Source organism: Lycium barbarum, chromosome 9 (assembly GCF_019175385.1).
Source record: "Lycium barbarum isolate Lr01 chromosome 9, ASM1917538v2, whole genome shotgun sequence".
NCBI classification, from domain to species: domain Eukaryota; kingdom Viridiplantae; phylum Streptophyta; class Magnoliopsida; order Solanales; family Solanaceae; genus Lycium; species Lycium barbarum.
The window spans coordinates 7,432,420-7,447,170 of NC_083345.1; the positions used below are offsets into that span (position 1 = coordinate 7,432,420).

Below are 14,751 nucleotides of genomic sequence, written 5' to 3' on the forward strand. Positions count from 1 at the left end.
ATACTCCATCTTTTAATACATACTTGAACAGAGTTTAATAATATACAAACAAATATATCATATGTAATTTCACAATACACATATATGTTCATCATCGCTTGTTCTCGCTTATGACTGAATTTTTTTCCCACTAAACTTGAGCCCTCGTTAGAAGGTTAAGTTTTTTAAGTATCGTTAAAAGAATTGTTTCCAAATGAAACTATAAAATAAACTGAAAAATAAAAATAATAAAATTAATCATCATCTTCTGAAAAATACTTCGTACAAGAATCCTCCATGTTTGAATCTCATAAGCAATAACTATTTGCTAAAAAAGGGGACCAAAATACAAAAACAACAACATATTCAGTCTAGCTCTACAAGTGAGGTCTGAAGAGAGTAGGATGGATGTACGCAGACTATAATCCTATCTTTTGTGGGAAACAAAGGGATCAAAATGAAACGAAAAAGTTATAAACGGAGGGACCAAAATGATACGAATAAAAGTTATAAAGGGGTTCAACAAGAAAATACTCGAAAAACAAGGACACACTTGAAAAGGACACAAAAATAATCCTTCCTTACCCATATATGGCAGGGGTAAGCTACTCGCTATTTCCATCTGCCACGTGTCTCAATTCTATTGGTTATGAGACGTGTTCCCTTCAATCAACCGTTCATTTCAACAAATACATTAATCACAATGCGAGTATAGTATTTTTCATACTCGCGAGCGTTTACCTTTAAATATAACCAAGCAGTCAAAAGAGAAAGAAGGTAAGTGAACATTTTCGGGGAAAAGTAGTGATATTAAAATTTTAATCCCTTAACTACTAAAACTGACGTTTTTAAATAAAATTGGTTTTATAAAAATAGTTTAATAACTTTAGTATAATAAAATAAAAGTTGAATAACTATTCATTAAGTTAACTCACATTCGTATCTTTACTTTAGTAATATCTTCATCACCAATATAAATGATCCTTAAATTATAGTATATTTGGATCATTTCTCGATTTATGCGTGTCATTCTTGAGTAGGATCATGCTAATCTTCTTTGTATCGTTCCAATTTTATCGGATGTCCCCCAAAGGACTTAAATTGTAGTATATATATCAATGTAAACGATTCTTAGATAGCGAGACAAGAAACAAAAACATAATGAGTTTAAAGTTATCAGTCAATAAATTATGTATTAATTTAAGCTAGTTCAGGTGGACCATTTAAATATTGTAAGTATCAATTTTGCTGTATTCAAACTCATCTACTGCTAATAAATTGTTAGCTTTTATACCATATTCGAGATTTTAGAAAAATTAAACTTTTCTAGATCTCACACTTATTTTTACATGATTATACAAGTATTTAAAAACTTTATGCGGTAATTAATTACAGATTTATCTAAATACATATAGAATTATATTTTTGATAGAAAAGATGATGTAGACCATATGATTCTGATGGCATTCTTAGTTCCCCTTGTTCTAAATGGAGCATCTAACAGGGTTTGTTGAGCTTTAGTAACATGAGGCTGGTTAGTGATAATAGGAGTAATAATTATACTGGAAACTTGGTGACTAATGGTGTAGAGACTAGGGTAATAGGAGATAATGGTGTTCTTAATGTCATTAATTAATATCATAAGTTCAGTTCCCAAAATCATCCTTCAAAGCTAGGATCATGTTCTTCCACTTTTTATTTAGAGTGGAAGTGTGGAAGAATCTCGTGATCATTAAGATGCATCTTGTTAAAATAAGTAATTCAATTACTCCTCTCATTTCTTTTTACTTATCTCCTATACTAAAAAAAAAAAAATAGACTTTTCTTTTTTACTTGATCAATTTAGCAAATTAAGAGAAACTTATCATTTTCTTACGATCAAATTTATATTTCTAAAGCACAATTAACAGGGTTAATTTAGTAAAACAAATCACAGTAAATAGTAGTTTCTTAAAAGAAGTGACAAATCAACAATAGACAAGTAAAAAGAAATGAAGTGAGAATTAATTTAAATACTCATAAAACTATGAAAATAAGCGTGAGATTTAGGAAACTCCAGTCACAAAATCCCTAGTAAGTGAAGGAACCAAAATTCATATTACAACGAAATGAAGATCAATAAATATGTTATAATAGGGTGATAAATACTCTTCCATTTAAACTCTCCGAATGAAGTCATCTTTAATAAGAAGTATTTTACACCCAAAGTTGAATTTTTCGTGCAACTTTAATTATTCGGATCTCAAAACAAATATCAAACATGAATAATGAATGAGAACATAAGGACCCGTTTGGCCATGAGAATCATTTACTTTTTTTTGATTTTTTTTTTTCAAACCTTGTTTTCAATTATTTTTTTCACTTTTTTGACTTCCAGTATATTCAAACAATCAAATATTCTTTGCAAAAACTATAACGAAACACAACTTCAACTTCAAAAAATCTGAATAAAGTGAAAGATATTTGATTTTTATGGCTAAATGGCTACTAAGAAAAACAAAAGTTAAAAAAATGATTTCAATAAGAAGTATTTTACACCCAAAGCTGAATTTTTCGTGCAACTTTAATTATTCGGATCTCAAAACAATATCAAACATGAATACTGAATGGAAACCTAAGGACCCGTTTGTCCATGAGAAACATTTACTTTTTTTTTTTTTTTAAAATCCTATTTTCATTTTTTTCACTTCCAGTACATTCAAACAATCAAATATTCTTTGCAAAAACTACAAACAAACACAACTTCAACTTCAAAAAATTCCCATAAAGTGAAAAATATTTGATTTTTATGGCCTAACGCCTACTAAAAAAAAAACAAAAGTTAAAAACGGATTTGAATACCAAAATCTGAATTCTCCAATACTCAAGGGACCGAAAAAAACAATTTCCTCCTTTCTCAAATTTATTAACTCTCAATATAATATCATTACAACCTATAAATTAACGAAACTAAGACCAAACAAGATCCCTGTTTTTTTTTTCTCTCTCTTGTTTGAACTTGTCTCTGTTTTGTACTTTTAGTTCTAGAGAGAGAAAAAGAATTAACTAACCAAAATCTGAAGGCAATCTTGTAATGGCGTTCATATCATTCATTGGAAGAGTTCTCTTTGTATCCGTCTTCATTCTCTCTGCTTATCAAGAGTATGCCTTTCTTTTTTCTTTTCTCTTCAGATCTAACTATGTGTTTTTTCACCACCACTATGTGTCTTTTTTTCATTTATCTCATTGTACTTGCATTTGGTTATATGAGTTGGGTTTTGTTCTTTCCTTTCAGATATGGTATGGATCCAGAATTATATATATATATATATAACTATATAAATATGGTTTGAGTTGCAATTTTGTTGGTTTGCTTGTACTAGCCAGCATGCTGATCTGCCCATTTTCTTGACTTGAATGTTGAAGTGGTTGGAACTGTATTTCTTGCTTTGTGTATTGATCCATTCAAGATGTAGATTTACAACTATACGACTTGCTATACGGAGCAAATATTACATAGGTTGAGTCAAGGCCTATGTTCTTTGTACTTTCTTGTGTATAGCATTGATTGAAGCCCGGTACACAAAGCGTCCTGCGTTAGCAGGGTCCAGGGAAGGGCCGCACCTCAAGGGGTGTGATGTAAACAGCTTATACTGATGCAAGCATTAGTGGCTGCCTCCACAATTTTACCGTTTGATCTGTCATTGGAGTTTTATATTGCTAGAGGAGAATCACATTACAAAGTTTAAATGTGAGGCTCGATCTAGATTGTTGAATTTGGTATTGGGAGCTTGACATCTGTTGTATTATAGGTTAGTTGTTGCTTTTAGATGAAATTATCAAGGATTAAGGCTGAGTGATTTATGGTGTAAATTGTTACGGTTCTGTCTTATGAGTCTGTTATGGAATACTTGTTTAGCTTATATATACTCTTGTCCAATCAATAAACACATTAGTTTTTCCTGACTTATCTAATTTCTGTGCCATTTGTAAAAGAAGTTGTTCTCTTTCAATAAACACATTGCTCAACTCATTTTCAAATGGATTGAACAAGCGTATCCTTTTATGATGCACTTCTTAAGTTTATATTTATGTACAATCTTTGTTTGTATGGAAGCCAATTCTTAAGGACATAATGATTACTTGCATAATATTTATTTTGCTCCATTTGATGTACATATGTCTGACCTTCCTCAAGCCTATGGAAAGTTGATAACTTGTGTTTATCGCCACATTGATGGAAAGTTGATAACTTGTGTTTATCGCCACATTGTGTTGAAAGCTGTGTATAAAATATCCTCTTTGGTTTGTGGGGTCAAATATAAAAACACATGCTACTTGTTTGACTTGTTTCCTCTATTTTTGAAGTCCTGTACGACCAAAGAGCTGTTAGATGAAGGCACAAAAAAAAATCTGTTAAGAGGGTAATAACTATTGAAGTGGTTTGAAACATGTACTGGAGTGCAACCAGATGTAGTCGTTTATCTTTTCTGCAATAGAATCATTATTCGAGAAGCATTTAGACTCAAAGGGTAGATAACAACCTTCAAGGATGATCTCCTTTGTGATGAAATTTTCTTGAATATATATGGAAAGATGTGCATTGAATATTTTGGGATTGAGTGGAATTGATTTGGACGGTTCATATAATTAGTCCTCCAGCTGATCCTAGCTGTTGGGTTTGATGCTTAGTTCATTGTTTGATATTTATGCATTGGATGCTTTGGGCTGAAGAACTTACGAAGAATAAAACTATTGGTTGTCTTGGACTTGCAATAGTGGGGATATTGTCTACCAGATGATCCTATTTAATATGCGTATATTTAGCAACAAAAGAAAGAAATTTGACATGCCTATTAGTTCTTATTTTTTTTTTCCCACCCTTTGAAGGTAGTGGTGAAAAATTGCAAAACTATGTTATGATTTCTTTACTTCTTTTTATTTTATTTTGTAAACCGGAATCATTCATTAGCTGCTCTGGTTATAGGTTCAGTGAATTTGGGACTGATGGCGGGCCAGCAGCAAAGGCATTAAGACCAAAGTTCAATGTTTTGTCAAAGCATGTGGCGACACACACTGGAATTGAAGTACCACATGTGGAGGTATCACTTTGGCTCAGCTTATTTGACCTTCTTTCTAGTTCTACCCAACTAACATGATATGTGTGATCCACAGATGAAACATCTTATTCTGGGGGCCATAGTTTTGAAGGGTCTTGGAAGCCTTCTATTCATCTTCGGCAGCTCCCTTGGAGCTTATCTTCTGGTTTGTATCATACTATGTGTCATTTTCTTATTGGACTTCCTTTGAATAATAACCCTTTGTGGGGTTTCTTTTGGGAACAGGTATCGTTTGAATCTTCTCGTTTTGTACCAATAATATTCATCTTGTTTGTTTGTTTATGCAGCTGCTGCATCAGGCTGTTGCTCCCCCAGTCTTATACGACTTCTACAACTATGATGTTGACAAGAAAGAATTTTCACAACTTTTTTTCAAATTCTCTCAGGTTAGCCATTGGATTGCTCTTCAAGAGATTAGATCACACACTTATTATACCAAATTACCGGTTATCTAAGAGTCTTATCTGCAATGTATTAATGAGCCGTATCTCTTCACTCTTTTGAACAGAACTGGGCATTGCTCGGTGCACTATTCTTTTTCATCGGCTTGAAGAACTCAATGCCCAGGAGATCATCTTCCTCCTCAAAGAAGAAGGCTCCCAAGGCAAAAGCTAATTAAGAAGGAAGAGATAGGCGCATTTTTGTTGCATGGGTTCACGGTCTCATAGTTTTACCGCAGTTTTACTGCGCTTTTACCTCTTGTTCGATTTCGGTTGTACTTTCCCAACCCTCTTTAGCATTTATCTCTGTTTTCCTTTTGCCGTCAATTTTAAGATTTTAGAACTATTTAGACATCAACAGTGCAACAGGAGGAATATCTAGTTGATATTTACATTGTTATCTGTAGATTGTTGGTTCTCTTGCATCCAAAGCCCTCAAAAGGCAATTCATCATTTTGCAGCAGTTACACTACACTATACAAGTTTTTAAATTGGATTCATGTCTAAGACCTTTTACTTTTAACCCTTTTTCAATAGCGTACCAGCCAAAGTTATTCAAATCTTGGTAATTTTATTAAAGTCTCTTTACAGCTGTGAGAGTCTCGAGATGTATGCCAAATGAGCCTTGTCCTTTAAAAAGAAAAGGACATATAACAATTATGCAGGTGTGCACTAAACAGGCGTTTATGATTCCAAAAGCTAATATTTTGAAGAAAACACAGCTTTTGCCTGTAGTAAATGTTGGTGAGTTTTTTTTTTTTTTTATCAAAAGCAGTGGGTTCAACTTGTGAGGAGGACAACTAATGCTTTAAATTCTACAGATTTGAATGATGGGCAGTTTTACTGTACAATGGAAGGTAAGTGGAGTGATAAATAATGGGGATTTATTGTCGTTCAACTACATAGATATTAAGAGGTACTTATTGCAACAACCCAAATGCGAATTTAATTAGAGGAGAGATAAGTTTGACGATTGAAATTTTTTGACAGTTGTTCTGGAACTTTTATTTAGAAAATGATGATCTTTGTATCTCTCTCGCAATCTATGGACTTTTTAGATCACTAAAATGAAAATCTTAAGAGAAAACATTAGATTACGGTTTAAATTTTTGTAAGTTTTTGTAAATGTTAGATGACAGTGTAGTGTTTTGTCTGTAAGCTTGAGCAATATAGGAATAAATATTTGATCCGAGTCTTGTGTCGTCGGTTAGAATAATTTTAAAGGGTTATACTTGCACAATTTTTACAAATAGAGACAAATTTAAATGGTGAGCTTAAAAGTGGATGTTTGCGTAAATCAGCCGTTTGACGAGTGCGATCATGATTAGCCTCATTTGAGGCTGCTTTTATCTCAGTTTTATAAAGTTCTGCAAATATGCCTCTATTTTAATGATATATTTATGTGATATTGTTTAAAAACAATATATAGTAAGCGCTGCCCCTATAAGATTATTGCTCACTACTTTTTCCAGAAACAAGAAAGCCACCATTTAAATAATGTTTACTGGACCACTAGGATTTAACTAAAGTATTTGCTGCTTATGTCAATTTTTATCCAACCAAGTGGCTGTTAATAGCTTGGAATTAATCTCATTCTTATCATCTTCCTGACCTTCATAAAACTGGCTTCAAATTTGGAAATTTCATAGTTTTAGGAGACTCTTTTGTTTGTACCTTTTTGTTTTTGGTACATTCTTTTGTCTTTACCTTTATTAAAGATGGTAACTGTCTCCAACACACAACAAATTCAGGACAATTCCTCACCAAGCTATGATAAAAACAGTGAACTGAAAGCCTTTGATGACACAAAAGCCGGTGTCAAAGGTCTAGTTGATGCTGGAACTACTGAAATCCCTCGGATATTCATCCATCCAGAGGTCTCGGGCTCGAGGCCTACCCCGAGCCTCGAGGAAACACATTTTATTTTTCCGTTGATAGATCTCGAAAACATCAGTAAAGATCCTATTAAGCACAAAGAGATTGTTGAAAAAGTTGGAGATGCATCAGAGACCTGGGGTTTCTTCCAAGTGATCAATCATGGTATTCCTGAGTCCGTCCTGGACGAAATGATGAGAGGAGCACGTCGTTTCTTCGAGCAAGATATCGAAGTTAAAAAGAAATATTATCATCGCGATTATACACAGAGAGTGATTTATAACAGCAATTTTGATCTGTATAGTCCTAAAGCTCTAGTAGCAAACTGGAGAGACTCACTTTATTCCACTATGGGTCCTGATCCTTTTAATCCTGAGGAATTGCCTGAGGCCTGCAGGTATATATATGATATTTTCTGAAAACTACTCCATCCGTCCAATTTATATGACACTCTTTCTATTTTGGGACGTTCTATAAAATGTTTGACACCATTCCCTATCTACACGAGCTTCAAAAACCATCAAGAATATCCAATTCATTACACCATTTGACTCTGATATGTTGTTTTTTCGATCAAGCTTACTTTTCAACTATCACTTTAATATTTTTTCTCACTAGCAGTTATATACTCCCCATGTTCCATCTTACGTGGCACTATATATTACTATTTGAAAAGTCGAAGAGATTTTCTTTGACCACAATTAAATTTGTTCAATGTTTTGAATTATTTACTGTGGTACTTTTCACATATATAACTTTTATTTTGGAGAAACTTCTACGAATTTATATATGTCTGAACTCATACTGAAAGTTATGTACTTTGACCCTCGTACTCTCAACCCACACACATAAAATGGGATGGACGAGTAATATAAAAGTCAATTTATATCTTAAACTCTTATATAAAAGAAAATAAAGGGAATAAATAGGAGCATGATATACTGAACTCATGATTAAGCATGATGCTTTCATCTTTTGGAACATGTCAAGTGAATGCCTCTATTTAAAAGTTCTTAGCTACTTTCGACAATTAAATTTTATCAACTCTACTTGCATTCTTGAAGGGAAATAACAATGGAGTACTCTGATCATGTAATGAAAATGGGGTGCACCTTGCTTGAGTTACTTTCAGAGAGTCTTGGTCTAAAACCTAGTCATCTCAGAGAAATGGAATGTTCAAAGGGTCTTAGCATTTTGTGCAATTACTATCCATCATGCCCACAGCCAGAACTAACCATAGGCCTCAGCAAACACACAGACAATGACTTCTTCACAGTCCTTCTGCAAGATAATATTGGAGGCCTCCAAGTTCTTCATCAGAATCATTGGGTTGATGTTCCTCCCACACCTGGAGCTTTAGTGATAAATATTGGAGATGTTCTCCAGGCAAGTCTTTTTTATTCTCCTTACTTTTTAGCAGGGCGAATTCAGGATCTAGAGTCAGTGGGTTCAGAATGAGTATGATTCTATCATATGTACGTATAAATTTTTATTGCATATGTATACATAGTTTGAGGGGGAGCTTGGAGCAGCGGTAAAGTTGTTTCCCAGTAAATTATAGGCCATGGATTTCGAGCTGTGGAATCAGAAAGTGTAGCTACTGAAACTTTTTCGACTTGTCCTGTCTCTAGATAACTATTGTAGTTAGGTCAGTTAACAAAGATTAGAGTGGGAAAATTGAAATAAGAACCGCCAAGTGATTATTTAATGCTCCTACTTATGTAGATGGAGTTTAGTACACTACTATATATAGTATACTGAAAATTCTGAAGATAATATCTGTAGTACCCATCTTATGTGATATGTAACTGGGCCGTCAAACTCTTTTCAGCTGCTTGCGTTAGGCTAGACTATCAACATTACTTTCTCTTGGGGTGCGGCTCTTTCCTGGACTTTGTGTGAACGCAGGATGCTTCATGCACCGGGCGGTCAATGTATACGTAGTTCTAGTAGAAAACGGTGGGATCAGTTGAACCCGCTGATGCGACCCTGAATCATCCTCTGCTTCTTAACCTTCTGTTTTCCATAAAAGTCTCTTTACTCAATTTTTAATAGGTCATAATCAACTTATACTTTTGTTTAACTTTGGATTTTCAGCTCATATCAAATGACAAGTTTAAAAGTGTAGATCATAGAGCTTTGTCAAACAAAGTTGGTCCAAGAATATCAGTAGCAAGCTTCTTCAGCTCGGGGCCATTGCCATCTTACAGACTATATGGACCAATTGAGGAGCTTCTATCAGAAGACAATCCTCCAAAGTATCGCGCAACGACATTGAAGGACTTCTATGATTATTTCAGCCAGAAAGGGCTTGATGGAACTTCCAATCTGTCTCGCTACAGAATCTAAACTTAGATATGGAGTCGAAAACTTAGGGGTCGTTTTGTTCACATTGTAGTTATACGCAGGGATTGTAATGCAAGGATTTTTATACAGTAAATAGTAGAAACTAATATCAATGATAATGTGAAATTGTTATAAATATTTTATTATGAACTCAGTTTGTTTAGATAGTATTAACTTGAGGTTGGTGAAGGAACTCATAAACTTTTTATTATGGATCCGTCTCTGTAATATTAAGCATCCGATTTCACTATTGGTCAAATTAATTGCAAGAAGTGGAAACATATTTTGTACAAAAAAGAGCATAATCTGTAGCATACAGAGAATAGTACCAAGAGTAGAAAAAAGAAAAAAGAAAATATAAATTTGGTTTCCTGGAAATTGCCAAGGAGAATTAAAGATTAGTCTCACTTTTGATGGTGAGGTGGTGCAGTATCCATTCTTTCAGGAAGACTATCAAACCTCGACAATATCCAAGTTTCAATGACTTTTTGTCATTTTGTGAGATTTCAAGGGGTCTGTATTTGGACTTTTCTATTTCCATATATCCTTTTCATATTTTATTTCTATTTTAATTGACAAATGACATTTTGTTAAGACTGAATCAACCCTACTATATATAGAGAGCAAATGCCGACCAGAAAGACAATATTATCCAACTTTTTGAGATCAATTAACCTGAACAGCGTACTTGTCTTTGAAATATTTCGATATTAAATTGGTGATAACTTTTCAACAGAGAATGTGTCTATGTAGAGAGATAATTATATGACAAGAACTAGGGGGAAAAATAACATTTTGTAAATTGTAAGTATAAAATACACAAACTTCAGCTCTGGAATTTCAAACGAGTTTTCATGACTCATTAACTATAGTCACCCCACGTTGTATTAAGTAGAAATTAAACAGATAAAACAAAAAGGAATACCTGATCCAATTGTTACATTATTATGATTAGATCCTGTAATGCAACAATGCAGAAGTTCCATCTAGGCCTTTATTAAGGACGTAACTACTGTAGTCTTTCGCAGTGGTGGCACGATATTTTGGAGGATTGTCTTCTGATAACAATTCAGTAATTGGTGCATACGACTTGGGAGATTGCAACGGACCTTCACCAAAGAAGCATGCAATTGACATTCTTGATACTTTATTTGCAATTACTCTGTGCTCAACACTTATGTACTTGTCATTTGACATAAGCTGAAAAAATAAGCACAACTAGTTTCAGTACAAAATCAAAACAAGGTGTTTGAATTTGTATATGATTTTCAAATTGCTTCAATGATTAATTTCGTTTTCATGCATATGGTCGGGGTGCATCAGATATCTATAAGATTAGAAAAAGACAAAGACGTGAGTACTAGCCTGCAGAAAATCTCCAATGTTCACCACAAGGGCACCAGGTATAGGAGGAACATTAACCCATTGATTCTGGTGAAGCACTTGGAGTCCTCCGATATGATCTTGTAGAAGCACTGTGATAAAATCACCATCAGAATGTTGAATGGTGCCCATGGTGAGTTCTGGCTGAGGGCATGCTGGATAATAATTGCCCAAAACACTAAGCCCTTTATCACAATCCATATCATTGAGATGAGATGGATTGAGACCGAGACCCTCGGACAACAACTCAAGCAAGGAGATGCCCAATTTCGTCACATCCTTAGAGAAATCCATTAGTATTTCCCTGCACAAATTGATTTGAAACAGGACATATCATCAATATTTGAAATAACAAATTCACTACTTAAAAAATAGGAATTAGCGACTGACAAATTCCGTAGCTAAACATAAAAATTTGTCGCTAATACTATTCCAACGGATTATCAAAACTTTCTGCTAGCTAGGAGCAATTTGGCGACGGATTACGGATAAGCGAATAAGTTTGTAGCTAATTCTAGTTTTATTTTGTAGAGAAATATGTTTGATTGGCTCTCAGGGACCAGTACGTCTTCTAGTTAAATTTCTTAATTCCCTAACACAGTATCCTCCAAAAGTACTCACATTAGGCATAAATCATGTGTCATGGTTTATTCTTGATTTTTGTCACAAAATAAATACATATTTAGTTAATACTAGGTAAAAGAAATGAACATATACCCGCATGCCGTTGGAAATTCTTCCAGACTGGGAGGATTAGGAGCCATGAAACAGAAAAGTGAGTCTCTCCAACTTGCAGCTGGAACAGTAGGGCTATACAAATCAAAATTGCTAACATAAATCACCTTTTTCCCATTCTCTCTAGTGTAATACTGTTTCTTAACCTCAATATCTTGCTCAAAAAACTGTCGTGTCCCTTGCAGCACTTCGTCCAGGACGGATGTTGGAATGCCATGATTAACCACTTGGAAGAAACCCCATGTCTCTGATGCATCTCGAACTTTGTCAACAATCTCTTTATGCTTGATTAGGTCCTCGTCTATGCCTTCAAGGTCTATCACTGGAAAAGTGAACTGTGTTTCACATGTATCAAAGGACTCTGGCCTGTTTTTTGGAGGTAGAACGAATATTCGAGGCACTTCACTGATTCCAGCATCAACAAGCCCTTTGACACCAGCCTTTGTATCATCAAAGGCTTTTAACTCACTCATTTTGTCATAACTATTCTGAACTTTGGCCTCAAAATCATCTATGTTAGAGACTGCCATTTTTTCGGCTCTGATCTTATAAACAAGTAGAGTTCCTGATAAACTTTAAAGGGTTGATTTATCTTTAGAAAGGAAGTTTCTAAACTATGGAGGATTTCTCAAAATGAGGACGATATGATAAAATAAAAGTAATGTATAGCAAAATATAAACAAGAACCGGTAGAAAGAGAGAGGAACAACTTTTCTTATTTTTCTTCCTTCTTGGTCAACTGTGTATTTATAGTGAAAGGAATGGGCATCCACTCCTCAATTATTTGCAACACTCCTTGAATGACCATGTAAAAAAAAAAAAAAAACTATGATTGACCAATGAATATTTGTTATTTCTCAAGTCAATGCACAAGTCTTTGTCATAAATTTTTTAAAGAAAACTACAAAACACAAGTCGGCCACGTAGGGATGGATTGGGCTGACTGTTTTAAAACCCATCAAAATGATGGACCAGCCCTGACCCGTCAATTCAAAAGCCCGAGTGGACTAGCCCGTCGGGCTGGGCCGACCCCAATTTTGCACTTCCTCCAACCAAAATGGCAATGTTGAATTAATCGACTTAGTTTCCTTAACTGCATGCATCTCTTTTTCATTTTGAAAATCCATTAGCTCAAGGATTTACACTTCCTCAGCCTAGAATTTACTTAAACAATTAAAATCAAACTCAGAATTCATAGCAATTTCTGCATGAGCAACTTATTAATTAAGTGATAGGTAGTAATATATACTGTAGTTTTCCGAGTCCTTGTTGTGGAAATTTCGAATGAAAGCTACTTAAAACACAAATTGCTTTCACTTTGAATTTTCATATTGATGTCCCTCATTAAATTAACTTATTTATCAAGGGTCAAGTTAATGCACAAGTCTTGTGTGAAATGTCAAATTTGGCTCTATTTGTCTAAGAAATTAATTGTTCCGTTATTTTTTTCTTCTTCACTGTTTTTCCTGTCCAAACACCTGACATTTTTATTTTTTAAATAAAAGAAAACAACCAAACCACAAAATAATACTCTCCCCATTCCAAAATAAATGATTTTTGGATGTGACACATCCCATAAGAAAGTTAATTAAAGACATTAATCAAGAGGTAATTTGTCAATATTATCCTTTTGCTTCTTCCCAATCTTTTTTTAAAACTAGAGATAGTCAATGTTGGAATTTGATAACAGTTGAAAAACTCATTAAAAAGAAAATAATTTTGAATTTTTTTTTTAACTAAAACATGTTTGGACTTTGAAAAATTCATTCATATTGGACCATAGAAAAAAAAAATATCAAAAAATCATTTATATTGGAATGGAGGGAGTACTTGCTTTGTTGCTTGTTTTCCTTTTAATGTTATACTAGAACTCTTTCCTTGCTCTTTTGGAATAGTTACCTTAGGAATCTCCTTTGGTTGAAAAAGAACTACATTAAAAGAAACTGCTATATTTAAGGCTAAGGACAGAGTTACTCGGTATCTTTATAGCTGTCAAATCTAAACTGGAGCTCAGTTAGTTTTGAGGGGCAAGTATTTTGCAAAAAACTAATGGCGAGGATATTTTTTATACCAAAATTAACAGAGGGTAAAAGTAATCAATTTCGGATAGTTTAAGGGCAATTTTCACCCTTTCCATTAAACTAAGAAATGAAATTTTGCTTAAATGCTGCAAGTATATTGGCAATCATCCATGGCTTGCATGAATAGAAAGCGTATAATATGGAAGATTAATACTAAGAAATTGTTTAACCTTAAAACGGAGAACAATTAAATTTGTACGTGATGCCAAAGATATGTGGCTAAATTCAATTCAAGATTAAATAGCGAGATATGTCAATAAAATGAACAGAGAAGCAAATCTAACCAATTGTTAAATACGTATGGCCTCGGGTATAGAAACCGAGGTCGATACCCTTTTGTTACAAGCTCTCACGAGGTATAATAAAAATGAACTTAAGAACAAATGGGAACTGATTTAATAAGATTCTTATGATTGTTGATGTAAACTATTTCTCTCCTTGCTATTGCCAACCTCCTTCATGAATGATAGCCTCCTCTTTATATAGTAGAGGAGTTTCAACCCAAAGTACAATTCTAAATAAAGCAAGTAAATCTGGCGACAGCTGCATTGCCGAGATCGACGCCGAAATATCCGGTTAAGGACGGATATTTCGGTCTACTACTGATGGCAGTCAATTGCCCTTCCTTCATCGCCTCATCCCGGCCCGAACTCGAAGCCTCGTTCCCGGTGAGACAGTCGTACTGTGACTGAACATATCCATAATAACGGGAAACCGAGCGTGCACGTATTCTCGGTTTTACCCGTATACAGATAGTCCTCCTATTTCCCGAGGTCTAATTACTGATGGCGGGGAATGGACCCAAACAAAATG

The 14,751-nt window shown here is 34.2% G+C and overlaps 3 protein-coding genes and 1 non-coding gene across 4 annotated transcripts; 2 read left to right on the top strand and 2 right to left on the bottom strand.

The window, feature by feature from the left end:
- Nucleotides 1-973: 973 nt before the first annotated feature.
- Nucleotides 974-1,075, bottom strand: LOC132612376 (U6 spliceosomal RNA). The gene has a single exon (XR_009571746.1). It is a non-coding gene; the product is annotated as a U6 spliceosomal RNA (small nuclear RNA).
- Nucleotides 1,076-2,933: 1,858 nt separating this feature from the next.
- Nucleotides 2,934-5,936, top strand: LOC132610822 (uncharacterized). Its single transcript, XM_060325229.1, has 5 exons — nucleotides 2,934-3,120; nucleotides 4,946-5,060; nucleotides 5,134-5,223; nucleotides 5,366-5,464; nucleotides 5,587-5,936. The coding sequence occupies exons 1-5, from the start codon at nucleotides 3,053-3,055 to the stop codon at nucleotides 5,695-5,697; spliced, it is 483 nt and encodes a 160-aa protein (XP_060181212.1). The 5' UTR covers nucleotides 2,934-3,052; the 3' UTR covers nucleotides 5,698-5,936.
- Nucleotides 5,937-6,812: 876 nt separating this feature from the next.
- On the top strand, nucleotides 6,813-10,377 carry LOC132610817 (1-aminocyclopropane-1-carboxylate oxidase homolog). The gene is made up of 3 exons (XM_060325225.1): nucleotides 6,813-7,790; nucleotides 8,458-8,779; nucleotides 9,491-10,377. Exons 1-3 carry the CDS (start codon nucleotides 7,237-7,239, stop codon nucleotides 9,740-9,742), a joined length of 1,128 nt encoding a protein of 375 aa, XP_060181208.1. The 5' UTR covers nucleotides 6,813-7,236; the 3' UTR covers nucleotides 9,743-10,377.
- A 141-nt stretch (nucleotides 10,378-10,518) lies between these two features.
- Nucleotides 10,519-12,635, bottom strand: LOC132610819 (1-aminocyclopropane-1-carboxylate oxidase homolog). The gene is made up of 3 exons (XM_060325227.1): nucleotides 11,840-12,635; nucleotides 11,105-11,426; nucleotides 10,519-10,939 (listed from the first exon to the last, which is right to left on the bottom strand). The coding sequence occupies exons 1-3, from the start codon at nucleotides 12,385-12,387 to the stop codon at nucleotides 10,691-10,693; spliced, it is 1,119 nt and encodes a 372-aa protein (XP_060181210.1). The 5' UTR covers nucleotides 12,388-12,635; the 3' UTR covers nucleotides 10,519-10,690.
- Between the last annotated feature and the right edge of the window lie 2,116 nt (nucleotides 12,636-14,751).

Bases quoted from the DNA above. Each gene is read 5' to 3' on its own strand.
- LOC132610817 (XM_060325225.1), top strand. From the start codon at position 7,237: ATGGTAACTGTCTCCAACACACAACAAATTCAGGACAATTCCTCACCA. The intron at 7,791-8,457 runs GTATATATATGA...GCATTCTTGAAG, and splicing joins GAATTGCCTGAGGCCTGCAG to GGAAATAACAATGGAGTACT. The intron at 8,780-9,490 runs GCAAGTCTTTTT...TTGGATTTTCAG, and splicing joins ATATTGGAGATGTTCTCCAG to CTCATATCAAATGACAAGTT.
- LOC132610819 (XM_060325227.1), bottom strand. From the start codon at position 12,387: ATGGCAGTCTCTAACATAGATGATTTTGAGGCCAAAGTTCAGAATAGT. The intron at 11,427-11,839 runs GTATATGTTCAT...CAATTTGTGCAG, and splicing joins GAATTTCCAACGGCATGCGG to GGAAATACTAATGGATTTCT. The intron at 10,940-11,104 runs GCTAGTACTCAC...TTATTTTTTCAG, and splicing joins ACATTGGAGATTTTCTGCAG to CTTATGTCAAATGACAAGTA.
- LOC132610822 (XM_060325229.1), top strand. From the start codon at position 3,053: ATGGCGTTCATATCATTCATTGGAAGAGTTCTCTTTGTATCCGTCTTC. The intron at 5,224-5,365 runs GTTTGTATCATA...TTGTTTATGCAG, and splicing joins CCCTTGGAGCTTATCTTCTG to CTGCTGCATCAGGCTGTTGC. The intron at 5,465-5,586 runs GTTAGCCATTGG...TCTTTTGAACAG, and splicing joins TTTTTTTCAAATTCTCTCAG to AACTGGGCATTGCTCGGTGC.